Source organism: Oryctolagus cuniculus, chromosome 15 (assembly GCF_051225735.1).
Source record: "Oryctolagus cuniculus isolate XC-2025 breed Fujian yellow rabbit chromosome 15, ASM5122573v1, whole genome shotgun sequence".
NCBI classification, from domain to species: Eukaryota; Metazoa; Chordata; class Mammalia; order Lagomorpha; family Leporidae; genus Oryctolagus; species Oryctolagus cuniculus.
The window spans coordinates 32,968,443-32,996,057 of NC_142881.1; the positions used below are offsets into that span (position 1 = coordinate 32,968,443).

Sequence of the window (27,615 nt, forward strand, 5' to 3'; positions counted from 1 at the left end):
ATTGGAGGGTGAACCAACGGCAAAGGAAGACCTTTCTGTCTCTCTCTCTCACTGTCCACTCTGCCTGTCAAAAAAAAAAAGTTATGTTTATATGTGAAACAGTTTAGGTTCAAAGCTCGGAAAATTATAAGCAGGCTTATTTTAGGGAGGGCAGGAATCTGATTTTATTAATAAAAGGCAAACTCATTTCTAAAATATCATACTCCAGGGCATTTTTTAATAAACTGCACAACAAATTTTGCCCATTTTGGGTTATCTTAATTGTTTTCCCATTGCAAAAGTAATGCATTTTTACAAAAACTTGAAATTATTTTGTTTCAAGTATGTATACTGACTTGATAAAAATCTGTATGACTGTCAACCAATATAGATTAGTAATGGTTTGGTGGATATACCTGTCCATATTTCTTTTGTATCTGCTGAGGTGAAATAGGAAATACACAGCTCATATACACAGATATATATAATATATAATTATAATATTATATATAATAATATGTATTATATAATAATATGTATTATATAATATATAATATTATATAATAATTATATGATGTGTTATAATATATATGTGTATACTATATATAGTATTATATAATACAGATATGTATTAGTATATGCACATGAATAATATGTATAATAAACAGTTTTAACCTATATGTATGTCCAGTGGAATATTAAAAATCATGAAAGGGGCCAGCGCTATGGCTCAATAGGCTAATCATCCACCTAGTGGTGCCGGCACACTGGGTTCTAGTCCCGGTCAGGGCGCCAGATTCTGCCCCGGTTGCCCCTCTTCCAGGCCAGCTCTCTGCTATGGCCAGGGAGTGCAGTGGAGGATGGCCCAAGTACTTGGGCCCTACACCCTCATGGGAGACCAGGAGAAGCACCTGCTCCTGGCTTCAGATCAGCGCAGTGCACTGGCCGCAGCACGCTGGCCATGGTGGCCATTGGAGGGTGAACCAATGGCAAAGGAAGACCTTTCTCTCTGTCTCTCTCTCTCTCACTGTCCACTCTGCCTGTCAAAAAAAAAAAAAAAATCATGAAAGGGGCCTGTGTTGTGGCATAGTGGGTTTAAATAGCTACTTGCAACACTAGCATCCTATATTGGACTGCAGATTCAAGTCCTGGCTGCTCCACTTCTCCCCCAGCTTCCTGTGAATGCAACTGGGAAGGCAGCAGAAGACGGCCCAAATGCTTGGGCCCATGCCACCTGCTTGGGAGACCTGGATGGAATTCCTGGCTCCTGGCTTTAGCCTGGCCCAGTCCTGGCTTTTGTGGCCATTTGAGGAATGAACAAGTAGATAGAAGATCTCTCTCTCCCTTCCTCTTTTTCTCTCCTCACCTCCAATATTCTGCCTTTCAAATAGATAAATAGCTTATTTAAAAGAAATTCATGAGGAACACAAAGCACTTCATTGTGCGGGGCTGCCCCATACATCACAAGATGTCTAGTGTCCTTCCTGGTCCTACTAAATGCCATGGTGTCCCTCCATCATGGTGACAACACCAGACCCCTCACAGATGTTCAGAATATTCCCCTCGCAGCTGGGGGGACAGCAAGCCCCCCCTGGGTACCCCGATCTGTGTAACGCTGGCTTTCAGTGCACATGCCAGTGCTGAAGGAGGAGCACACAGTGGCGGGGGAGGGCGGGGAGAGGGTGTCTCTTAGAAGCTTATTAATGTGTTATTTACTGTCAAAAGCTAAGCACCCGAAAACACTGCCCAGGGTGTAGCCTGCCTTCCCTTTGGGTCTAACTGATTCAAGAGAGACAGAAAAATACCCACCAGCTTTCTGGATGGAGGGCTTTCTGGAATGGGCTGGACTAAGTATTGTACCTTTCAACCCGGAAAGAATGCAGCAGGGCCCTGGGCCTGCAAGGAGGAGGCCTGACTTTCCCATTCACAAACTCGTGCAAAAGCAGGCACTGGGAGGGTGCCCTGGAGCAGGAGACGCAGGCCTGCCGGGGCCAGAGGCTGTCTGTGACCAGCAGGGCCTGCGAGCTGGGTCCGGCGGTTGTTAGATATTTGCCTGTCAGAGTGGCTGCTGGTCTAAGGCAGGTGGTAAAAGCTCCCTTTCTGCACCCACTCGGGAGGACTGGAGTGCTGACTGAGCTCTTCCTGAAGGAGCCCTGGCCAGCAGGGATGTGACGAGGACAGTGGCCATCCCTACCAGCCACGTTCTTTTTTTTTTTTTTTTTTTTTGACAGGCAGAGTGGACAGTGAGAGAGAGAGACAGAGAGAGAAAGGTCTTCCTTTGCCGCTGGTTCACCCTCCAATGGCCGCCGCTGCAGCCGGCGCACCGCGCTGATCCTGGCAGGAGCCAGGAGCCAGGTGCTTTTCCTGGTCTCCCATGGGGTGCAGGGCCCAAGCACCTGGGCCATCCTCCACTGCACTCCCTGGCCATAGCAGAGAGCTGGCCTGGAAGAGGGGCAACCGGGACAGAATCCGGCGCCCCAACCGGGACTAGAACCCGGTGTGCCGGCGCCGCAAGGTGGAGGATTAGCCTATTGAGCCACGGCGCCGGCTCCACGTTCTTTATCTCATCAAATCCTTAATGCAGCCCTCTGAGGTTGCCTCGTATTACTTGTATTTTGCAGATGAGGAAACTGAGGCATAAAGGTAAAATAGGTCTCCCAGAGTCACAACTAGTAAGTGATAGAACTCAGATTTGAATCCAGGCCTTCCTATCTTTTCCGTTTTTTTTTTTTTAATATATTTATTTATTTGAAAGTCAGAATTACAGAGAGAAAGAGAGACAGAGAGCTCTTCCAACCTCTGGTTCATTCTCCAAATGGCCACAATGACCAGGCCAAAGTCAGGAGCCTGGAACTCCATCCAGCTCTCCCACATGGGTGGCAGAGGCACAAGTACTTGGGCTGTCAGCTGCTGCTTTCCCAGGTTCATTAACAGGGAGCTGGATCAGAAGCAGAGCAGCTGGTGTCAGAGGCAGCAGCTTAACCCACTGTGCCACACTGCCATCCCCAGGCCTCTCCATCTGTATAACTATATATGTGTGTGTGTGTGTGTATACACACACACACCTAAAGATTCATTTATTTATTCAAATGGCAGAATGAAAGAGAGGGAGAAGCTAACTATGTCTATATCTATATCTATGTCTTTATTTATATGTCTATATCTATATCTCTTTATATATCTTTATATCTATCTATATAGATATCTCTCTCTCTCTCTCTCTCTCTCTCTCTCTCTATATATATATATATATATATATATATATATATCTTTCATCTTTTGGTTCATTCTCCAAATGACTGCAACAGCTGGGGCTAGGCCAGGCCAAAGCCAGGAGCCAGGAACTCCATCCAGGTCTCCCACATGGGTGACAGGGTCCAAACACTCGATCCATTTTTTGCTGCCTTCTCAGGTGTACCAGCAGGGAGCTGTCTTGAAAGTAGAACAGCTGGGACTCTAACTGGACCTCCAGTGTGGGGTTCTGGCACCACAAGCGGAGGCTTAAACCTGTACCATAATTCTGGCCCCAATGACTATATATTCTTTATACCATGCCAGAAATTTTCCATCTAACACCACAAGCCTTAGTCCTGGTTTCCTCTAGAAAAAGCACGCCGCTCAGATCCATAGCCTGCTCCCTGTTTCTGCAGGGCCACACGTCTGTGATTGAACAGCCCCTGGCACCCCCTGCCCTAGCATATCCATGCCTCTATCCATAGCAGACCCAAGATTCAGCTCCTTCCATTGTGGGACACACAAGAACGAACACTTGGGGAACCAGCAATCCCCGTGCAGGAAGCCAGAGACTGCCTCATTTCTGCCTGTGACTTGGTTGGGACTGTGGACTAATGGCAGACTCCCCCACTTCACCAGCTCTTCAGTGTTGACAGAGCGCCTTAACACCTGTTACACTGCAGGGCGTTGCAGGCCGTGCCCCAGGAACCTGTGACAGCCTCTGTCCCATAGCTCCCCATCTGCCTTATAGCGGCAGCGGTGAGGCTCACCAGCGCCTCCCGAGGCTGCAGTGTGCTATTGCAAGTAACCTGAACTGGCAGCTTGGAGTCACACCTGGTCGGGGGGGGGGGGGGGGGGGGGGGGCTTCGGGTTGCGGCGGTGCTACAAAGGAGGTCAGCAGAGCCTGGCCGCTCTCCGGATGAAAGCCAGTGCGGCACACTGTTCATCTGCCAAGTCAGATAATCCCTGGATTTTCTGACTAGATATGATTTGGTCTGTGTTTCTGTCTCTGTAGTAGTCAGATTTACCTTAAGAACATTCACTTAGCTACTGGCTCAGAAGAAGCAACAACTCGGACCTGGGGAGGAAGCACCCACTGTCCCCACATGGCTCCTGCAGTAGGACAGACGACACCCTGCCAGATCCAAAGGGTACATTTGCAGCACGCCCAGCACGTCTGAGCTCTGTCCCCGCATCTGACCACCCAAGCTTGGTGGACAGCATAATCTCCATTTCATAGGCGAGAAAACCAAGGGAGAACTGCATCGGGATCTGGGTCTTCAGAGCCCCAGGACACGAGTCCAGGGCTCACCCGAGCCATCCTTCTAGGGGCTGCATTTGCCAGCCTTGGATAGACACTCACACAGGGGCCGTTTATTGATATATTTTAAAAATTATGTTTATTTGAGAGGCAGAGAGACAGACAGACAGACATAGCTCCCATCTACTGGTTCACTCCCCAAATGCCTGCAAAGTCTGGTGTGGCTTGGGATCAGAATCAGAGCCAGGAACTCAGTCCAGCTTTCCCACATGGCTGTCGGAGACCCAACCATTGAGCCATCACCTGCTGCCTCCCAGAGCCTGCATTAGCAGGAAGCTGGAACCAGGAGTCAAGCCAGGCATCAAACCTAGACATTTGGACCTTGACCATTGTCTTAACCACTGGGCCAAGTGCTCACCCCCCAGAGCTATTTCTTTTTCTCTCTTTCCTTCTTTCTCTTTTAAGATTCATTGATTTATTTAAAAGTCAGAGCTACAGAGAGAGAGAGAGGAATATATATATATATGTGTGTGTGTGTGTGTGTGTGTGTGTGTGTGTATAGATAGAGAGAGAGAGAGAGAGACGAGGAGGAGGAGGGAGCGAGCTATCTCCCATCTTCCATCTATTGGGTCACTCCCCAAATGACTGAGATGGCCAGGACTGGGCCAGGCTGGAGCCAGGAGCTTCCTCCAGGTCTCCCATGTGGGTGGAAGGGGCCCAAGGACTTGAGCCATCTTCCACTGCTTTTCCCAGGCCATTAGCAGGGAGCTGGATCGTAAGTAGAGCCACTGGGACTCGAACCCGTGGCCATATGGGATGCTGGCATTGCAGGTGGTGGCTTTACCTGCTACACCATGGTGCCAGCCACCCCCTCACACACCAGGAGCTTACCCATGCCCCGCCTTTGTTACCATTTGTGAAGGGAACCCTAGAAAGTAAAGTTACTAAGGACATTAGGCTGTGTGCATTTACTCACTTGCTCACTCATTCCCTCACCTCAGAGCAGACATGATGGAGTGCCAGGCGTTAGGCCAGCTCCCTACCACTGCCTTGGAGATTACCTAACCATTCTAGGGACAGATCTGCTTCTTTCTGAATTGAGCAGTTTGAGGAAGAAATGGTTGTGAGGTTCCCTTCTCCAAAGGGAATCCATCTAAAATTACCTCCAAGTAGGCAGGCTCTAGGGGAGGTGCCCAGTGTTGAATGCAGAGGGGCGGGGAGAGGTGCTGGGCTCTGACCCTGAGGTCTTGTGATCCCTCTGCGGTTCCATCTCTGTTGGAATGTGTGTGGGTGTGCACACCCCCATACTTCACACTCAGTCTTTAGTTTAGGTATGCTGCCACCAGGTGGTAACTATGCATCTTTGTTATCAGACCTTGGATCTTGCTTCCAATTTTTTTGTTCAAGATCCTGCAGATTTGAACCTTTGACTTAAACACTTTATAAGAAATGAATGCATTTATGAAGAGTTTGTTTATGTAAACACCAAACAAAATCAAAGCAACACTCTTTTTGGAGGCTTCCGCCATCTCCTAGTTCTGTTATGTAATTCTTTTGCCCCATCCTTGCTGTCCAAGAAGGCTGCTGTGGTCCCGGAGGTCCTTTGACAGAGGCAATAATTTCGTGTTGAAACTTTGCCCAGTGATTGTTCACTTCCCAGGGACTCCGAGTACTAAGGTGTTGGGAGCCAGTTTTGGGAGGCTGGGAAAGTCATCCACTTGGTGGATTGGAGCTTTGGTTCAGCATTGCCGAGTCTCATCTGGGTCCATAAGGGGGAAGGAACCAAAGAGAATGGTGCAGTATCTCCCCACGTGACAGGGCGGGCTCACACGCATCCCCTTAATCAATCCCAGAGGGCTGTTCTGCTTCATGTTACCCCTGCATTGAACTTGGGTTTTGAGCATCTGATCTCCCTTCTACAGCTCAAGTTCATACACAGTGCAGAGCTGCCTCAGCCCCAGCTACCTGGCCGCCTTCTCTTAGCAACCCCCTTGGCAACTGTTGTCTTTGTAACAGATCACCTCCAGCCATCTCTGCTTACAGCTCCTCTGAGCTGCCTCCCTTGCTCCCCGAGGCTGGGGGTGCGGATGGACACCATCGCCCAGCCCCATGGCTCTGAGACCAGCAGAAGGGCACCGTGACTAAGTTGCTGGCCGGCTTCTAGAACAGGATGCCTCCTCCCTCTGCACCCTGTTTTTCTCAGGGGTCTTCCTGAAGCTGCTAAGGCTCTGTCCTCCTTCAGCCATCTCTCTCAGGAGGGTTCAGGCGAGTGGTGCCCAGAGATGCCCTGGGGCAGTGGGGCTATGTGCAGGGCATGGGGTCTTTGCCAGCAAGGACAGCACTGCTTCAGAGGCAAGGAGATGAGCTCAGGGCTCTCCTTGACTTCCTGTTGCTTTGCGCTCCTGCGGAAACGTGAGCAGTGTGCTGGGGACGTGGGCACCTCTTGAACAAGTGCCGCGCTGTGTTTTAAGGTTAGTACGATGACAGCCCCAGCCCAGCAGCAACCTTGCACAGCCGTGGAGCATGCTTTCCTTGGGGCGTACAAATCATCCTGGACTGTGGTTATTTACATGTTTCTCACATTACCTGCTCCTGGCCTCAGTATAAAGCATGTCCTTTAGCTTTACACAGTACTGTATACTATAAGTGCTCCACTAGTTCTTTAAAGAAAACATTTTTTAAAAAAATATTTATTTGTTTGAAAGGCAGAGTTACAGAGAGGCAGAGGCAGATAGAGAGAGAGAAAGGTCTTCCATCCGCTGGCTTACTCCCCAAATGGCCACAACAGCCGGAGCTAGGCTGATCCAAAGCCAGGAACCAGGAACTTCTTCTGAGTCTCCTACATGGTGCAGGGACCCAAGCACTTGGGCTATCTTCCACTGCTTTCCCAGGCACATTAGCAGAGAGCTGGATTGGAAGTGGTGCAGCCGGGGCTTGAGCCAGCGCTCCATATAGAATGCTGGCACTGCAGGCAGTGGCTTTACCCGATATGCCACTGCACCAGCCCCCCATTTTTTTTATTTGAGAGGCAGAGTGACAGCAATGCAGAAAGAAAGAGAGCACATGTAAGTGAGCAATCTTCCAGGCACCAAAATTCCCAAATTCCCACAAAAGCCAGGGTTGGACCAGACCGAAGCCAGGATCCCAGAACTCTGTCTTGGTCTCACATGGGTTGCAGAAACTCAAATACTTAAGTTGTCATCTGCTGCCTCCCAGGTGCATCAGCAGGAAGCTGAATTGGAAATAAGGAGTAGCAGGACTCAAACCAGGCACTCTGATATGGAGTTGGGGGTGTCCCAAGCAGCAGCTTAACCGGCTGCACAGAGTGTGTGCCCCTCAACTCGCTCTTGAATTTGAGATACCAGAAAGTAAGATGTAATCCTAGACATTGCAGTGTGGGAAAGTTTGTTCATATTACGAGGCCAAGGACTTGCTTTCCTGGTAGTGATGGAGACATCTGTTACTTGTCCCCACCGGTGGGCCGTCCCAGGGCGGCTGCCTTTTCCTTCAGTCTCCACGTGCTTGCCCATGCTGTTCCTTCTGCCTAAGCTTTCATCAGCTTGGGAATGGCTCAGATTCCTTCACAGAGCCTAATACCTCCTAGTCTTGTATTCATTTCTTTGTTCTGCATTCACTTGTTTACTTGCTCATGCATTTACTCAAGTTTCTCATGACTAGATATATAACCACAAGCTGTGGTGGTGCCCTGGAGGAAAAGGACAGCACTAGTGACTTAGCGTGTTGTGGCACTCAGTGCTCACGGCGCCCTGCCGCAGACCTGCCCCTAGACTGACTGCTGCCCAGCAGAGGGTTTCGTGCTCTCCTGGAGACCTAGGAGAGGCCCTTGTTGTCTGCATAAGAAAGTCATAAAGTATACCTGCTGCTTTCCTAACCTTTCGTGCTTGGGCCCCTAGTTTTCATTGCAATGCCAACTACCCATCATTCCTTGGCCCCTCCAAATTCACACTGCCATTCTCCCTTGTGCATCTGTGTCTCTGTCCATCTGTCTCCCAAACCCCCCCCCTCCCATCACTTCTCCCTTAATGCATAGCAAAGTGGGGAGAGGGAGTAGTGGCACTGTGGTACCACAGATTATACCACCATCTGCAGCACCAGCATCCCATTTGGGCACCGGTTCGAGTCCTGGCTGTTCCACTTCCAATCCAGCTCTCTGCTAATGTGCCTGGGAAGGCAGCAGAGGATGATCAAGTGCTCAGGCCCCTGTGCCAGGTGGGAGACCTAGAAGAAGCTCCTGGCCTCAGCCTGGCCCAGCCCTCGCCACTATGGCCATTTGGGGAATGAACGAGCAGATGGAAGAGCTCTCTGTCTCTACTCTCTCTATAATTCTGACTTATAAATAAAGTAAATCTTAAAAAAAAATAAAAGAGAGAGAGATGGCAAAGGGGAACTTTTTTATTGGTATGGTCAGTCCAATCACTCCACTCTGCTTGGCTGCAAACTGAGCCAGTTTAGGTTCTCTTCAGATGTTCTACCATGTGAGGGTTGTTTTGTTGTTGTTTGGCTGTTTTTTTGTTTGTTTGTTTTTTGTTTTTCTTCCCACAAAAGATACTTGCTAGGGGGAAGAAATTCCTTTGGCTGACTTTCAAGGCTGGAGAGCCTTTGTAGAGAAGTCGTTCAGCAGCTGACATTTTCCTGTTATAGACTCCGACCTGGCTTTGTAGTAAACTAGCGTGACGTTCCCGCAGCAGCTAAGTGGTGTAGGTGTATGTCCCACGGGGTGTATCCTGAGAGGGTCTCGGAGAACTCATTATGCTGCTAATTCCTTCTGTCATGGAGCGCCTGCCGAGGCAGGCTCGCATCTGTCGGAGCTTCTTGCAGTCGAGGAGCGGGCTGTGCTGTCCCACTGACCCTTCAGTAAAGGACAGTGTGGCTCTGGAGCTCACAGAAGGGGGCTGTGGCCCCAGGGTCTCCTGGACGTGGTTGTCACCATTTTCCTCTCTGAAAAGACCCAACTGTGCCCTTCTTCTCGGACCAGCCGGTTCCAGCACACTTCATCTCATGTTTAATGGGGATGTGGTGCAGGTTAAGTGGCTAGAATCTGACGTGCGAGCGCGGAGCATCCAGGAGTGCAAGGACTTGCTCGTTTTCCTTCCCAGACGCCCTTTCCTGGAAGCAGACCCTTCACCTGCAGCCTTCCGATGGTTCCGGCAGCTCGCGTGTTACTCGCTGTGTGGCTGCCGTGGCAGATTTATAGCTTGAGAGGGTCTTGTTGCTCATTAGCTCCAAACAATTAGGCCCCTTTTATTCATTACTACAGGGATTTAGTGTCTAATGTACATATGAAAAATAGTGTGGGGGGAGGTTCTTTTTTGAAAGACTTCATTTATTTTATTTGAAAGGCGGAGTTGCAGAGAGAAGACACAGAGAAACAAAGATCGATCTTCCATTTGCTCCCCAAATGATCAGAACGGCTGGAGCTAGGAGATTCCATCCAGGCTTCCTACATGAGTAGCAGGGGCCTCAGCACTTGGGCCAGCTTTGCTGCTTTCCCAAGCCATTACCGGGGAGCTGGATTGGAAGTGGAGCAGCACCAGGTCTCGAACTGGTACACACATGGGATGCCAGAACCATAGGTGACAACTTAACCCACTGTACCACAATGCCAGTCCTGGAAAATAGTGTTTTAAGCATAGTTTCATGTGCCGATGCCAGCTGGATGGTATTGAGTGCTTGGGTGCTGTGCTGGGAAGGATTCTGAGGCCAGAAAGAATATATTGATTGTGGGGTCAGCACTGTGGTGCAACTGGTTAAGTTGCCATCTGCAGTGCCTGCATCCCAGTGGTCACTGGTTCAAGTCCTAGCTGCTCCACTTCCAATCCAGCTCCCTGTTAATGAACCTGTGAATGCAGCAGAGGATGGCTCCATCCTTGGGCCCCTGCACCCAGGTGGGAGACCCGGAAGAAGCTCCTGGCTCCTGGCTTTGGCCTGGCCCAGTCCTGGCTGTTTCAGCCATTTGGGGAGTGAACCAGCAGATGGAAAATCTCTCTCTGTATGTTTCTCTTCTCTCTCTCTAACTCTGACTTTCAAATAAATACATTTTTTAAAGATTTATTTATTTGAAAGAGACAGTTACAGAGAGAGGTAGAACCAGAGAGAAAGGTCTTCCATCTGCTGGTTCACTCCCCAAATGACTGCAACAGCCGGAGCTGTGCCAATCCAAAGCCAGGAGCCAGGAGCCAAGGACATCTTCCACTGTTTTCCCAGGCCATAGCAGAGAGCTGGATAGGAAGTGGAGCATCCGGGAGTCAAACCGGCGCCCATTTGGGATGCCAGCACTGCAGGCTGGGGCCTTAATCCACTGTGCCACAGTGCCAACCCCAAATAAGTAAATAACTCTTTTAAAAAGTAGTTTACTTATATAGAAAAAGAATACATTGATTCTTTAGTGATTTTGTTTGCAAAAATGGAATAGGGCATGGAGAGTTTCATGTATATATACATATCTGCTGTTCCTGGTCTAATTCAGAAATATTTATGTTCAATTAAGTATAAATAATTTTATTTATAATATAAACAAATATAAATAGAAAGAAAATCATTTTTAGATATCTTTATTTAAAGCAGCACACATCCAAACTCTCAGCAGAGACCAATGTCTCCCTTGGGACAGGCTGCCCAGTGTGTGTATGAGTGTGATGGGCTCACTTACGTGTACCCCATGGCTGCTGCTTCCCTCAGGAGCACACTCTGTGGACACACAAGGTTCCACGGCAAAGGGGAGTTAAAGGCACAGCTGGAATTCGCGTTGCCAGTCAGCTGATGTTCAGAGAAGCAGACTCTCCTTGAGTGTCTGGGTAGGCACGGTGTAGTCACCAGGACCCCTACACGTGGGAGAGGGAAGCAGAAGACAGATCAGAGAGGTGGCCTCGTGAGAATGAGTTCAGCCAAACCACCTGCTCGACATTGCTGCCTTTGTAGAAATAATTAATTACAGACTGAGAGACGGGGACAGACAGAGAATGCACACAAGAGAATACACCCTCCCATCCGCTGGTTCACTCCCTAAATGCCTGCAACAGCCAGAGCTGAGCTGAGGCTGAAGCCAGGGGCCAGAGCTCCATCCAAGTCTCCTATGAGTTCAGTTACTTAGCCATCGCCTTTCTACGTCTGTTTCCCACACTCTGCGCTGGCAGGAAGCCTGAGTCAGGAGCCAGAGGCAGGTATTGAACCCAGGAACCCTGGTGAGGGGTGCTGGCATCTTCACTGCTAGGCCGGATACTCACACTGACTGCTGACTTTGAAGGTGGAGGAAGAGGTCCTGGTACCAAGGGATGAAGACGGCCTCTAGAAATGGGCAGGAGGGAGCGCAGAGCCTCTCCTAGGGCTTCTAGAAAGGAATGCAGTCCTGATAATGCCTTGAGGTTGGCCCAGTGTGAGCTGTTTCATTTTGTTTTTAAAGATTTACTTGTTTATTTGAAAGGCAGAGAGAGAGAGGGAGAGAGAGAGAAAGAGAGCGTTCTTCCATCTGCCCATTGCTGGTTCACTCCCCAAATGGTGGCAACAGTCAGGGCTATTCAGATGGTAGTATAGACATTCATTACTTTAAAAGACGAGGATCAAATAAACTGGTTAGAATAAGTGTAAACTGAGCCTACTTTTTTGAATGGGTCTCTGCTTAGGACATTAGCCTTGGTATAGAATTTAACAATAAAAGTAATAGTAATAGGGGCCAGTGCTGTGGCACAGCGGGTTGACGCCCTGTCCTGAAGTGCCGGCATCCCATATGGGCGCCTGTTCTAGTCCCAGCTGCTCCTCTTCCAATCCAGCTCTTTGCTATGGCCTGGGATAGCAGTGGAGGATGGCCCAAGTCCTTGGGCCTTTACCCACATTGGGAACCCTGAAGAAGCTCCTGGTTCCTGGCTTCAGATCAGCGCAGCTCCAGCCATTGTGGCCATCTGGGGGGTGAACCAGCGGATGGAAGACCTCTCTCTCTCTGTCTCTACCTCTTTCTGTAACTCTGTCTTTCAAATAAATAAAATAAATCTTTTTAAAAAATAGTAATAATAATGGCAATAATATCAGCTAGCATTCATTTAGCATTTCCAATGTGATAGGTACTGTCTTTTTTTTTCTTTTCTTTTCTTTTTTTTTTTTTATGTTTTGGACAGGCAGAGTGGACAGTGAGAGAGAGAGACAGAGAGAAAGGTCTTCCTTTTTGCCGTTGGTTCACCCTCCAATGGCCGCCGCGGCCGGTGCGCTGCAGCCGGTGTACCGCGCTGATCCGATGGCAGGAGCCAGGTACTTCTCCTGGTCTCCCTGGGAAAACTTCTTGTATGTTTTTAAAAATAATTTTTAAGATTATTTATTTTAAATGTATTTGAAAAGCAAAGAGACAACAAAATGAACAAACCTGGAAAACATCATACTTAGTGAAATAAGTCAGTCCCAAAGGGACAAATACCATATGTTCTCCTGATCTTTGATAACTAACAGAACACCTAAAATGAAATCTGTAGAAGTGAAATTGAGATTTTGAGAAGGAATGACTTGAGCTGCCCTTGTCTTGACTGTCGAAAAACAGTTTCGTTTTCTTTGTTTTTGTGTCCTTTTTTTCTTCATACTATTGGTTGAACTCTTTACATAGCATAGAGTTAATCATATGTGTATAAAGTTAACTGAAAACAGATCTCAGTAAAAAATAAGAGTGGAAATAAGAGAGGGAGGAGGAAGTTTGTAACAGTAAAGCTGTATAGTTCTACATATATTCTTATGGACTTAATTTTTTTTAAGATTTATTTATTTATTTTGAAAGTCAGAGTGAGAGAGAGAGAGAAAGAAAGAGAGAGGTCTTCCATCTGATGGTTCATTCCCCAATTAGCCGCAGTGGCTAAAGCTGTGCTGACCCAAAGCCAGGAGCCAGGAGCTTCTTCCAGGTCTCCCATGCAGGTGCAGGGGCCCAAGACTTGGGCCATCTTCTACTGCTTTCCCAGGCCATAGCAGAGAGCCGGATCGGAAGTGGAGCAGCTGGGTCTTGAACTGGCACCCATATGGGATACCAGTGCTTCAGACCAGGGTGTTAATCTGTTGTGCCATAGTGCCAGCCCCCAGACTTACTTCTAAGGGTACATTTTAAAAACTTGCCATGGGACTTCAAATCCCATCAAACTTGGTGGTTAAAATGCCATCTTAATTGTTAAAGTGATCATATTAAGTGTTAAAGTGAACATATAGATAGGATTAAGTGTTAAAGAGATCATATAAATAGGATCAAGTGCCTGGCAATAATAATAGACAAAATTAAAAAGGAAAGAATGTCCAGCACGGGAAGCAGTCCACACAGCAGACTCATAGAATGACAATCACTTTAACCAACACTCTGACCTCAAAATCAGCCCTTAAGGCTTCCTGGTCTGGCTGAAAGTCCCATGAGAGCATTTCAGACATGGAAAGCCAAGATACTCTGGAAGAAAATGTTTTACATGAAGAATTTCTGTGAGTGAGACCCCAGTGGAAAGAAGTGGCCATCAGAGAATGATGTGCCTTTCTCTAAAGGGAGGAAAGATCTTCTACTTTGCTTATGGCCTTGTCCAAATACTGACAGAGTTTGTGGATGGAAAAGGCTTCCATAGCCTAGGCAGCTCATTTCAAGAGCCTTGGGTGGTCACTGATGTCATATGTAAGAGTGTTAATTGTTAACAACAAGAGTCACTGTGCACTAACTTCCCATGCAAGACCTCTGTTCTCAATGAGTTGTATTGAGGGTTAACTGTAAAACCAGTTCTCAGACAGTTTGTGTGTGTGTATGTGTGTGTGTGTGCAAATTGTTGAAATCTTTACTTAGTATAGAGTTGGTCTTCTGAGTACAAAATTAATTTCAAATGATTCTTAATGGAGAATGGGACTGCCAAGGGGAGAGGGAGGAGGAAGAGGGGTGGGAGTATGGGTGGGAGGAGGCTGATATGGTGGGAAGAATAACTATATTCCTAAAGTTATACTTATGAAATTTGTATGCCTTAAAAAATAAATTTAAAAAAAGGCAAAGGGAGGCACACACACACACATATACAGAGAGAGAGAGAGAGAGAGAGAGAGAGAGAATCTTCTGTTCGCTCCCCAAATGTCCATGTCAGCCAAGGCTGGGCCAGGCTTAAGTCAGGAGCCTGGAACTCAATCCCGGACTCCCACATGGATGGCAAGGATCTAAGTACTTGATTCATCACCTGCTGCATCCCAGAGTGTGCATCAACAGGCAGTTAGAATGAGAAGCAGAGGACTTGACTCTAACATGGGATACGGGCGTCCCAAGTGGCTGCTTAACTCCTGTGCCAGACGCCCTCCCCTGAGCTTCTCCTGTAACAGTCGTGGCAAACCCATGAGAAACATGCTGTTGTCCCTGTCACCACTTTACAGATGGAAAATGAGAAGCTGAGAGGATTTACACAAATTCACCCGAAATAACTGTGGGCAAAGAGTTAATATAGCAGCTATCATTTCCCTTTCTGCATGAGAATTTGACCTTTGATTGACTTCCTAGCTGTTACCTTGGTAACTTGATAAGAGCCAAATGTCAACTGTATTTCTAGGCAACATTGCCAAGGATAAAAACGACCTCCCTGATTGGTTAAATTATATCTGGGCCTGGGAGGAGCTGAGCGCAAATTATAAATACCTGAGAGGGCCAGCATACTTTGGACTCCCCCGTGGGCAGCGCCTCTACCACGTCTCCTGGCAGTAACTGGGAAGCGATGCTTCTGCACCAGCTGTGCGGAGGAGGGTTGGGGGACCCGAGACATTTTCCCCGGGTGACTCTTGTACCAGCCTGTCTGGCAGTCTTCTGCTTGTGCCTGGGCTGCTGCGGTACCAGGACTGCCCCAGCTGAGGACAGGATACGTGCTGCCGCCTGTATCCTGCATCCTTTGGAGGGGACAGTGCCAGGCATGGCCGCGGGCATCCTGAGTGTCTGAATGTTCAGCTGGACCTGAAAACACTAATGGGTGTTGGATGGGTGACTGTGTAATCATACAGTCAGAGTGGAGCTATCAAAGTTGGAGCCATATATTTGGAAAGCTTGCATGCTCAAGCTTCTAACCATCCTGCTAGACACAGGGAGCTACAGGAAGCTGAATAACCCACAAAGGTTGCAGCCTTCTTTGCCTACCTCCAAAATACAGTGCAGGCTTGACTGTGAAGCAAGAGACCTACGATTGCCAGGTGGCTCATTCAGCACCACCTTGATCCTTGGACCCACCCAGGCAGACCCACAAGTGTCTTTGGCAGGTGTGTGTCTTGTCTCGCAGGTAGGCAGGACAGAAGGCCAGGTGCTCCTCTCCTTTTCTCATTTATTATTCTCCTCTAAAAAAAAGGGTTTGTTTATTTATTTGAGAGGCAGAGTTACAGAGAGAGAGAGGAGACACAGAGAGAGATCTTCCATCTGCTGGCGCGCTATCCAGGTAGCCACAAGTGCCAGGACGAAGCCGGGTCTCCCAAGTGAGTGGCAGGGGCCCAGACACTTGGGCCATCTTTGCTGCTTTTCCCAGGCCATTGGCAGAAGTGGAGCACGTGGGACACAAACGGGTGCCCACAGGGGATGCCAACGTCACTGCAGCAGCTTTACCCGCTGTGCCACAATGCCACTCCTCCCACCCTTATTTTGAACTCCTTTTAGACTTCGAGAAAAGTTGCAAAAATTCTAAAGGTCCTGCCTTACCTGTCACCCAAGTTCCCTAACATTAACACCTTGCATAACCATTATTCAGTGACTAAAGTGAGGAAATGACATTGGCACAATGCTTCTAACCAAACTACACACCTCCTTCAGCTTGTACTCATTTTCCCATGATTGTTCTTTTCCACTCAGGGATTCTCCCTGAGATTCTACAATGCATTTAGTGCTTTCTGCTCCGTTCCCAATGATCTGTCACAGTCCCTCAGGGCTTCCCCGTCTTGGCACTTTTGCAGAGCACCTGTCAGTTGTTCTGTAAAATACCCTCAGTTTGAGTTTGCCTGATGTTTCTATGATTGGACTGAGGTTATGAGTTTTTGGCAAGAATGCCCTAGAAATGCTGTGTTCTTGTCAGTGCATCACATTGAGGAGTCATGGTGTTGATGGTTTTATTACTGGTGTTCTTTTCTCTTTCCCTAATCATTTCTTTAACCCATGGGAAAATTCAGCACAATAATTTGGGAGTTTATACACACACACACACACACACACACAGAGTGGGGGGGTATGCAGTATGGAGGAATGGCTGAACAGTTAAGTCTCTCTCTTTTTAAAGATTTACTTATTTATCTGAAAGTACACAGAGAGAGAAGGAGAGGCAGAGAGAGAGAGGACTTCCATCTGCTGATTCACTCCCCAATTGGCCGCAATGGCCAGAGCTACGCCGATCTGAAGCCAGGAGCCAGGAGCTTTTTCCAAGTCTCCCGCATGGATGCAAGGGCCCAAGGACTTGGGCCATCCTCTACTGCCCTCCCAGGCCACAGCAGGGAGCCAGATCAGAAGTCGAAGAGTCTTTAACCCATGGGTTAAAGAACTGGCATCCATATGGAATGCCGGCTCTGCAGGTGGTGGCTTTACCCACTATGCCACAGCGCCGGCCCCAGTTAAGTCTCTTAAGAAAGTCATGACACTTTATAAATCCCTCTGTAAAATCTCCTTGCCTTTGTGCAAAAACAGCATACAAACCTTATTCTCCTTTTCCTTCTAGATGTTGAGATGTTTCAAGCCAGTGCCTCTAACCCAATCCCTGGAGAGCGTTTCTCTCAGGCCACGAAGGACTCTATGATCCGCAAGTTTTTAGAAGGTAAGGTTGTACCTGGGAGCAGGGAAGCAAGAGGAAGGAAAGAGAAACAAATGCAGGACATTGCCTGGGCCCATAGGAGAGTCGCTTCTCTCAAGGCTGGGGCTGCCTCATCCACGGTGGATCAGGTTGAAGGCACGCTGCCTCCCCTCCAGCCCTGAGCGGCCCTGAGCACTGGCAGCCCATTACGGGTGGCCAGAACTTGCCATCCTAGAGCCACTCATTTGGTTAAACCAGTTACCTCCAGCAAGATCTCTTTTAAAATGTGCTTGTCTGTTGTTACTTGGCCAAGATGCATTGAATACTTACTGGGAGCTGCACAGTGTTCTGGATGCTGGGGTTGGGCCTCAACGGAGACTATGATCAGCATCCTCAGGAGTGAATGAAGAGAATACACACAGCAGACTACGTCGAGGCTGTGCTGCATCGTGGTAGAGAGCATGGTCTCTGATCTAAACTCTGTGTCCTCTTCAGTTAAACTGTAACCCTCAGGCTGCCTGAGGGTCCCCAGGGGCCTGCCCAGCCCAAAAGGACAGTGGGCCCAGGGTGCAGGCTGTTGAGGGGGCTCACGCCTGGTGTATGGATCTCTGCTTGGTCCAGAGAGCCCATTTTACCCAGAGTCCACTCAGCCATTCATTCTAAAATGTGACTGAGCACCTGCCCTGTGAAAGGCAAGTGTTTGGGCCGTAGGACTACATGGGAAGCCAGGGGCAGGGCCTGCCCTCCTGCAGCTCACAGACTAGTGGAGGAAAGAGGTGCGAAATAGCCCAGCACACTGATGCGTGTGTGGGTAGACATGGCCGCAGGGCCGTGAAGCAAGGCATGTGGCACAGTGAGGACAGACGGGGCCTCTCAGAGGAAGTGGCCGCTTAGCTGAGACCCTGCCCGGGAGCTAGGTTGCTGTGGCCCCCTATGGAGGAACAAAGGAGCATTCCTGTAGCAGAACTGAATGGAAGCCGGGAGATTTGGGAGCAGCGAGCGGGAGACAGGTGCTGGCGGAGTCGCGCTTACCCTAAGGCAGCCGGCAGTGCCCCCGGGACACGTTGTGTTGTGAATGCAGGACAAGCCCCCTCAGGTTCTCTCCAGGCCCTTCTACAACAAGTTCAAAGACAGAGGCTTTTCCACTAACTGGCAATTCCCCACAGGGTCAGCGTCCCGGGACCAAGTGTCCTCTACTGAGCTGGTCTGACCTGGTCTGGGTCACTAGGGGGCCCAGAGCGGTTTCCCTGCAGCTCGGAAAGGGTGCCACGAAAGCAGACTTTCCCGGGAAATCCCTGCATCGCACATCCCAGGGAAGGAGGCCAAGCTTTATTTAGTCTTGCATCCCAGTAAAGAATTCTGACGGAATGATGCTAGGGAGAAGGAGGGAGCACACTAGAGACACTTGGGGTTGTGGGGTCCTCCAGGGCAGTGAGTGGGGCAGGTTTCCGTCCTGGAGAGTGAGGAGCAGGGTAGCAGCAAAGACAGCCGAAGAAGTAGAAGGTGCTGGAAACTGAGGGGAGCCTGTTCCGGAGCTGGCCCTCCTGGGCGCCCACTGGCTGGGAGTGACTTCAGCACAGTACTTAAGTCATCTGGGGCCTGTTTCCTCATCTGCAAGGTGACAGCGATGACTGTGGCTCCTCCACGGCACAACTGTGAATCAAAGGAGATCCAGGCTGTGGGTGGTGCACAGGGGACAGGGAGCAGGGAGGTCCTGAGGAATGATTTTCTGTAGCCTTTCGGAGGTAAAAGAAGAGACAGAAGAGCGTGCTGGTGGAGAGGACTCCTCTGCTCAGCAGGGCACCAGGCGCTGGTGACCGGTGTTCTGAGGCTTGCAGGCACCCAGTGCGCTGTTCCCAGTAGAGGATCCTAGCAGTGCGCTCGGGATGGTGGCAGCTGGTGTTCACTTCCTTCACTGTACTGAGGGGTGACATCAGGGTATTCTCAGCTGCTTTGCAAGGAGTTCTGAGCAGACTGCTCAGCGACGGTGTTGGGGAAACCCTTTGCCAGAGGCCAGCAGTGTGCAGGTAAGGCATGGCCGCTCACTCTGCCCTCGGGACGGGCACCGTCCAGTCTGTGTGGCCACTGCTCTCAGTCATCTTTTTCTGTGTCTCCAGGCAACAGCATGGGAATGAGCGGTGTGGACAGAGAGCAGCGCCATCTCAGTGAGGAGGAAGACGTTTATCACACAGTAGATGAGGAGGAGGCCTTCGCTGTGGACCTGGCCAGCAGGCCCCCCGTGCCCGTTCCCAGGCCAGAGACCAGTGCTCCTGGTGCTCACCAGCTGCCTGACAATGAACCTTACATTTCCAAAGGTGAGCAGGGCTGAGAACGATGCCAGTGGGGTCTTTGGATGTTCTCTGAGCTCTTTCCACATATTAACTCTTTTCATCTTCCTAACCCAATGAAGTTAGCATTGTCACCCTCACCCCACAGATGAGAAAAGCAGGCAGGGAGCGGTCAACGTCTTGTCCTAGAGCTTATGGTTCATGAGTGGCAGAGCCAGGGTTTGGATCCAGGGAGCCTCCCTGGGATCCCAGGGAAGAGTGACTGTCAGGCCATCCGGCCATGGAGGGAACCTTTGTCATGCCCCAGTTTTCTCCTTTGACTCGTAAGTCTGTTCCTTGCGAGTGGCTTCCGCTAAATCCCTCTGGAGCTCTGCATATATTTCACCTGCTCCATCACTTGGTGTTCTCTCCTGCAGTATGTGCTGACATGGGACATGGATCATGGGACTTGGGACTTCCTTTATTCTCGGGCTTTATGATCTTCCCCATCTGGCTCCAGGAGCTCAGGGACCTGCGCACACGTCCTTGTATTCTTTCTCTTCACAGTCACGTAAACATCGGTCGTGTCCTCTGGCTTCCTTGTCTTTCTAGGTTTGAGGTCCTGTTGGTTTGGTCTGTCCTTATTTGACAGTCCCTACACCTTCTCACTCTTTGCTTCTTTGTAGAGTTTTGATTTGTAGAGCTGCATACAGTGGTCCCAGATATGGGAACATTAGGGGTTTTTTTGCATACAATTTTGATAAATTTTTTTGATAAATGTATAAAAGTTATACATCCATAATTTAGGAAGAATTGTGTCTTACCTTTTACTCAGAATTTTTTTTATCTCAGTTTTTGCAGAAAGACGTCAAGAGCAGCTGGGGAATTTCTATACTTCCTCCGAGAGCATCAGGAAAGGTAAGCCATGTGTTGTCCTCAGCCTTGTTTTGGATGAACTGAACTTCCAGGTGGCAGGGGTGTTCCTATTCCAGCAATTTCCAAGTGTAACAGCAGTTCCTTGGTATTGAAAACTCGAAGAGAGGTCAGCTAGTCTGGTGGTTAGGATGCAGCTTGGGACACAAGCATCCCACATTGGAGGGCCTAGGTTTGAGTCTCGACTCCCCTCCATATCCAGCTTCCTGGTAGTGTACACTCTGGGAGCCATTGCTGATTGCTTATGTAGTTGGGTCCCTACCCATGTGGAAGACTGGGAGTGAGCTCCTAGCTCCTGGCTTCAGCCTAACATAGCCCGGCCTTGGCCTTTACAGACATTTGGGGAGTGAACCAACAGATGAGAGCTCTATATGTCTGTCTGTCTGGTCTGACTCTTTCTCTCTGCCTTTCAATTAAAATAAACACACAAAATTTCAAAACCCTACAGAGATCCAGGAGACATCTTAGGGCGGGGCTTTCTGAGAATCCTGTGTGGACAATGAAGGGAGAAGAATGCATCAACCCTAGAAGAGTGTATAAACTGATCGTAGGGAGGGCACTAACACACTAGAGTGTCCACCCAGCACCTAGAAATACAGTCTACACACGCAGATCCATGCCAACGGGATGAAGGCGGGAGTCGCAGCACCCGTTCTCTACCTAATGGTAGGGCCCTCAGGCTGTTCACTCGCCGGTCTGTACCAGCTCCACCATACTTTGATTCAACTTTTATTTAAGAGACATTTCACTTGCCTTTGGGTGACAACTTGGACATTCCATTTTTCTAAAGACTTTTGAAGGAAGTTTGAGGAGCTAAGAGCTCTATTTTTTTTTTCTCAAGTAGTTTTCTGAATGCTCTTTGCAGAGGCCTTCAGAATGCTCCCCTTGAGGATTTCCTTTGCAGCCAGGACACCATGCAAACATTCGAAGGCATGCCCCAAGGACTTTGATAGTGGGGCAGTGGGCCTGGTCGCCTCGTGTGTGTCATTCCCCACCTCCCAGCCCCAACCTCCGTTACCTCTGAAGACAGCCTTGGAGAGGGCAGACTCAGGAGAAGGGTGCGAGGACGGTTGCGTGGAGTGAGAGAGAAGCTTCTCTGAGGTGTTTTCAGTGCTCACTGGTGATGCTCTCTCTCCTTCTCCTTCTTGCTGTGTCCTTGTGACCCCAACACCCAGTTGGGGTCCTGCTGGAGAAACTTGGGGTGAAGTAGATGCCCCACCACGTGAATGGCCCCATCATCTCTGCCAGTGGTTTCTTCCCCCTGGCACTGGAGTCACAGCCTAGAGGGTAGGGGGCTGGCTACCTACTTCCCTTGAATCCGTAAGGCAGAGAGCCATGGGTTTCCAGTGTGGAAAAGACGTTGGCACAGAACAACCCTGACAGCTCACTTCTAACTGTGCTGTGGGACCTGTGTCCCCGTCCTGTTGCTCTTCCACTTTCCTAGGCCTTCTATGCCCGTCTAGCGCAGGCCACACTTCTGATAGACAGTGAGGGCAGGAAGTGGTGCTGGGAAAAGCATCCTGGCTGGGTTCTTCCTGTGTATTTGCCTCTGGAAGTGGATTTCGGTCTGAAGCGCTGGCTCTCAACTGGGGCAGATATGGGCCTGTGCCCCAGGGCACATTTGGCAATGTCTGGGGACATTTTTGGTTGTTACAGGTGGGGAATGGTGAAGGTACTGGCTTCCATGGGCTGAGGCCAGGAGCACCTACAACAAAGATCGTGCAGTTCCAAATGTCAGTGGTGCCAAGGCTGGGAAATGCGGGACTACGGAGCTCTCGGTCGCTGAGGATCGGGGCATTCCGCAGGTTCTGCAGGTCCCTCAAAGCTTGCAGCCTTGTCTACATCAGCGAGATAGGCTTTGAAACTATCAGATGCTCCCCTCCACCCCAAGTCCACGTCGCATTTCCCCCTTCCTGGTTCCACGTCCCCTTGAGCCCGTGACCAGCCTTGTCAAGCCCACTCCAGGGAGAGCGTCCAGTTGAGTTTCGCCGTCCTTTCCAGAGCCGGCTGTCCGACCGTGGAGGGACAGGCCCCAGTCCAGTATATATGACCCTTTCGCTGGGATGAAGACGCCGGGCCAGCGGCAGCTCATCACCCTCCAGGAGCAGGTGAAGCTGGGCATCGTGAACGTGGACGAGGCCGTGCTCCACTTCAAAGAGTGGCAGCTCAACCAGAAGAAGCGGTCCGAATCCTTTCGCTTCCAGCAGGTGAGCGGCCCCCTGTGCACTTGGCTTCAGGTCTCTGCCTCCACTGGGTACCAGCAGAGGCTGGGCCACAGCTGGCCGTGTGGGGCCATCACTGAGCACCTGTGGTCGCGCCTGTGCGTCTGGATCCCCAAAATGAGAGGAAGGTGGCTTCTCCAGGTGCAGCGCGGCTGCAGGTCAGAAGCAGATACTGCCCTCCGCAGCCTGGTCCCTTGCATTCGGCCCTCTGCTTTTGCTTCCCAGCCGTCTCTCGATTGCCAGTGTCCAATCTCCCACAGAACCCTCACACTTCAGAAGGCAGAGGGAACATGGGAAGCCCCCAGAAAGTCTGGTTAAACGGATACATCAGCCTCAGTTACTAGACTGCCTGAGTTACAATAACTCATGCATATGCAGACGGGCATGTGTGCGAAGCAAAGGCAAGGCTCTGGAGAGGGCCCGCTCCACCCCACCCCATTGTTACCTCCCAGGAGAGACGGGGATTGGAGGACCAAGATGTCAGCGGTGACTCTTGCTTTACCTGTATGACTTGAAGTTTTTAATGAGAATAAAGAAGTCCGTGCATAACTGAAAACAATCAAAAGACCTGCAGCTCAACCTTAGGAAACACACCCCCAATCCAGTGCCTTCAGATTAAAAAGGGGGAAGTTGGGCCAGTGCTGTGGCATAGTGGGTTAAACCACTGTCTGGACACCAGCATCCCATGGTGGCACCAGTTTAAGTCCCAACTGCTCCACTTCTGATCCAGCTCCCTGCTAATGCCCCTGGGAAAGCAGCAGATGATGGCCCATTTAGTTGGGCCCCTGCCACTTAAGTGGGAAACCTTTGAAGAAACTCCTGGCTCCTGCCTGTCTCAACCCTGGCCATTGTGGCCATTTGGGGAGTGAGCCAGTAGATGGAAGATCTGTTTCTCTGTGACTGAATTTCAAATAGATAAATAAATCTTAAAAAAAAAAAAAAAAAAAAAAAAAGGAGGAAATTTAGGCCAAAGGTAAGGGGCATGTCCAAGGCCACTTACTAGTGAGTAGCTGCTGAGTCAGGACTGAAACTCCTGCTTTTTCTCTCCACCTTGCAAGTGGTTGGGTCCTGCCACTCACATGAGAGACCTGGATTGGGTACCTGGCCCCTGGCCACTGCAGGTATTGGTGGAGTGAACCAGTGAATAGAAGCGTACTCCTCTCTCTCTCTCTTTCTCTCTTTCTGCCTCTCGAACAAACAAATGATAATTTTAGAAAGATAAGTGTATTTAACAGAAAAAAACCAGAGTTGCCCACTGTGTGCTCCTGGGGTCTGAAGGACGGGGGTGGGGGGAGGGGGTCTTCCAGTGCTGGATGCAGGCCTCCAGGGCCCTTCTCCCTGGCCCTGGCCCTGGCCCTGGCCCTGGCCCAAGCCCAACAATGTTGTTGTTGTTGTTGTTGTTTTTGCTCCTTGCCACATGGCAGTGCAGCTGAGAGTGGCAAAGGCTCTGAGCGGCAGCACAGGTGGACTTCCTTGTCCTGCCCCTTGCACCTGGATGACCTTGACTTTGCTGTGCCTCCCCTGAAGGGTGAGCGGCAAGGACGAGGTGGGAGTGAGCCGCGTAAAGCCTCAGCACGCCTGCTGCACAGCTAGGGCTCTGGGGATGTGACTGCGCTCTGTGTCTCCACCTGAGGGGCGCCTTCCTTTCCCAGGAACTTGCCTGGAACTCCTGGGTGTAGCAGACGACTGGGGTTCATGCTCAACATGGCAGAGCGTCCCAGCCCGTGGGAGCACAGTGTTCTGCACCAGCAGCCTCCGGTTCCCTATCCCCGGGCTGGTGGGTGTGGGGACCATCCCTGGTGTGAACGGCCCCATCTGCCTTCCGCTCTGCCTCTCTGTCTCCTTCTCTTGCCTCTCCCATGGGTGGGCACCGCCCAGCTTCTCTTCTGCTGCCGCCCTGTGTGGATGGCGCTGCAGCCTCTGTGTCCAGCTGCCTGTTTCAAGCCACCAGCAGGGCATGCGCTCGGAGGTGCCCAGACCTGAGGTGTGTCCAGCCACCAACACCACGCAGGGCTGCCTGCCGCCCTCTCCTGACCCCTTCTCCCTGACCACTGTGCCCTTGTCTTCCCAGCTCCCTCCCATGCTCCCCACGCCCAGTGAGCTGCACTTCCTGCCTGCTCTCACCCTGTGGCCTTCTTCCTCTTGCATCTGCCCCTGTATTTCTGTCCCACAGCCACTTTCCAGGCTGTGGGCCGCTGGCCTTCTCCGCTGTCTCCAGTGCCTCCCAGAGATGACTGCAGGCTCCTGGCTTTCATGTCTCCTTGCTGCCTCCCATCGCCCTGCTCCATTCCCCAACCTGCAGGACACAGCCCGCCCTTCCTGTGTGGCCTCCTGCGACTGCCTCACATCTCACAGGTTCTCTGGGTGCTTTCCCCGGCCGTTTGTCCTGGGATGCTCAGTCTGTGTTGTTGTGGATCGACTAGCAGCAGCAGTTCTTGACCCTCATATCTGTTCAGTAACAGATCACAGTGGACCAGATTACAGAAGGCTATGAGGGCTGGTCCCTTGCCCTTGGAGAGTTCCCAGTAACTCTGAAGAGGCAAAGTGTACACAGGTACACACACACACACACACACACACAGCAAGACAGCAAAGCTCAAGCACCAGATGATTAGCCTGACCAGTACCAAGGACTGCAGCAATCTGGGGAGGCTTCATGGAGGAGGTGGGGCAGACTCATGGGAAGCAATCGGCATCCCTGAAGAATAGGGGAACGAGGTGGGAACCCAGTCTCAGAGGCAGGAGTATACGAAGAGCATCTGTGAGTAGGTAAGAGGCTGACTTGGCCAAGGGCTGCACGTGGAGGGAAGCGTGGGTTCTGAGGTTGAGAGTGGAGCGGGGACAGAGGAGGAAAGACGCTCCTTGTGGAAGGGATGTCTGCAGGAGCACATTTTGAGCGCTGGGACCCCACTGGGCGCTGACTGTAAATGCACCGAGTCTCACTCGCATCTTGAAAACGTCATTGCCATGTGATGAACCTTGCAAATGGCATAAAACAAGACGGAAACTCTATGTCCAGAGGGCATAAGCCCGGTATGCACTTAAAAATTACACTAAATTTTTTTCCCAGGAAAATCTTAAACGGCTAAGGGACAGCATCACCCGAAGACAAAGAGAGAAGCAAAAATCAGGAAAGCAGACAGGTATGCAGCTTCCTGGGGGCCCGCACTTGGTGGCGGGAAGGGGGGGCCTTGCTGTCACCTCTTGTCCCTCTCTGTTCTGCTGTGGTCCGAGTGCACAGACCTCTTGCCCAGCATCTCGCACTCTCCCTGACTAGAGACTGGGGTCCCCTGCGACGCTGTGAGGGCTTCTGTCTGATTTACTCTAAGCAACCTAGTACCGGCCAGGAAGATGTGCCCAGCAAACAGGTGAGTGCCTGGGTCCGACTCCGCTGGCCTCCCCCTCCTGCTCAGAGGAAAGGCCGTGGCTCGCTCTGGCATCTGACCGTCCCCTGGGCCATCAGCAGGAGGTATGTGTCCTTGTGCAGAGGGAGGAAGCCCCATCCACACAGTGTGCATTTCTGGTTGAGCAGGGAATCGTGCCAATAGCGTCCACACCACATACTGCTTCCGAAGCCCGGGGCCCCTGGGTCCACACAACGGCAGGGACTTGACACCCGTTGTGCACCCTGAGGACTGGGCCCCTCTGCTCTCCTTGACCCCGCCCCCCCAGGGGCCAGCCTTGTGGTATCACCAGCCCCGAGCAAGGAGGTGGCATTTACCCACACTTATCCTCCCACGGAGAGCCTCTGGCATGGTGGGCCTTGGTGCCTGACAGCAAGAGGAGCTGGCGAGAAAACGCTGTGGGACACCCTCAGACCTCGAGTGGAGCCCTAGTGCCCCGAGAACTAGGGTCGCCTCTAGCCCCGCTTGAGCGCAACTTCCGCAGTCCACATCCAGCTGCTGTCAGTAGCCCACCTCCCGCGGGCCTGATCTGCTACAGGTATCCTGGTCTCCAAACGGGAGCTCTTGCTGCCACAGGCCCCTTGCTCATGCCTCTTCCTTCACACCCAGAGGGAAATAAGTGGGCTGACAGCCCCTAGCTCCTTCTCAGAGAGGCCTTCCTGGCCACTCCAGGCCATTGCACTCCTGCCATTTGAGCATCGTAGACTTCTATCCCATTCACCTCTCTTTCACTGCCTCTTTTGTTGTTACCTATTCCCTCCTTCAAACTACCAAGAATTGCCAGGATTCCTGTCTGCAAAACACATCCCAAATCCGGGCATCTCTGACTGTCTGCATTGCCACAGCCACAGCCAGGCCATTATCTTGCTGGACCCAATGTAATAGCCTCTTCAATTGTCTTCCCAAGTCCACTCTCACCCTCCACGGTTAACCCTCCCAACTGCAGCCAATGACCCTTTCAGAGGCCATTGAAAGATCAGACGATGCCATTCCCTTGCTCAAAGCTCTCTAGGGCTCCCATCTCACTCAGGATGAAGGCAGGCTCCTCCCTTCGGCCTACAGAACTCCATGTGATCTGTCCCCCGAGTTCATACTACGTTCTTTCTCCCCCTCTGTGCACCAAACCCAATGGATTCTTCTTTGTCCATTGGGTTTGACTCTGACAAAGCCAAGAGCATGTCTCCTGGGGACTTTGCACTTGCTATCCCCTGTCTTTCCCCACATTTTCATCCGAGAGAGAGAGAGAGCTCATATCCACTAGTTTGCTCTGCAAATGACAGAGCCTAGAACTCAGGCTGAGTCTCCCACTTGGGTGGCGGGGACCCCCACCATTTGGGCCATCACCACTGCCTCCCAGGTATACATGAACAGGAAGCTGGAATCAGGCGAGGAGCTGGGCCATGAATCCAGGCGCTTCTGGTAGGAGATGCAGGTGCCCCAGTGGGTGAATGAGCTGTGTGCCACACACCTCCCCTGCTGGCTCTGCTGATCTTCCAGGGTTTGGCTGTCTCCTCCTCAGAGGCCTTTTCTGCCACCCTCTCCAGAGTCGTCCCCCATGACTGCCTGTTCACT

The 27,615-nt window shown here is 50.7% G+C and overlaps 1 protein-coding gene across 5 annotated transcripts in view; it reads left to right on the top strand.

Annotated features, from left to right (window-relative positions):
• Positions 1 to 27,615, top strand: part of PIK3AP1 (phosphoinositide-3-kinase adaptor protein 1) — a 221,568-nt gene that overhangs the window by 173,872 nt on the left and 20,081 nt on the right. For all 5 annotated transcript variants that reach the window (XM_089314634.1, XM_089314635.1, XM_089314633.1 and 2 more), the window contains 5 exons: positions 17,146 to 17,241; positions 19,335 to 19,532; positions 20,337 to 20,402; positions 22,419 to 22,624; positions 25,710 to 25,782. In XM_089314634.1, the coding sequence (XP_089170760.1) occupies positions 17,146 to 17,241; positions 19,335 to 19,532; positions 20,337 to 20,402; positions 22,419 to 22,624; positions 25,710 to 25,782 (639 nt within the window). The remainder of the gene's footprint in view (positions 1 to 17,145; positions 17,242 to 19,334; positions 19,533 to 20,336; positions 20,403 to 22,418; positions 22,625 to 25,709; positions 25,783 to 27,615) is intronic.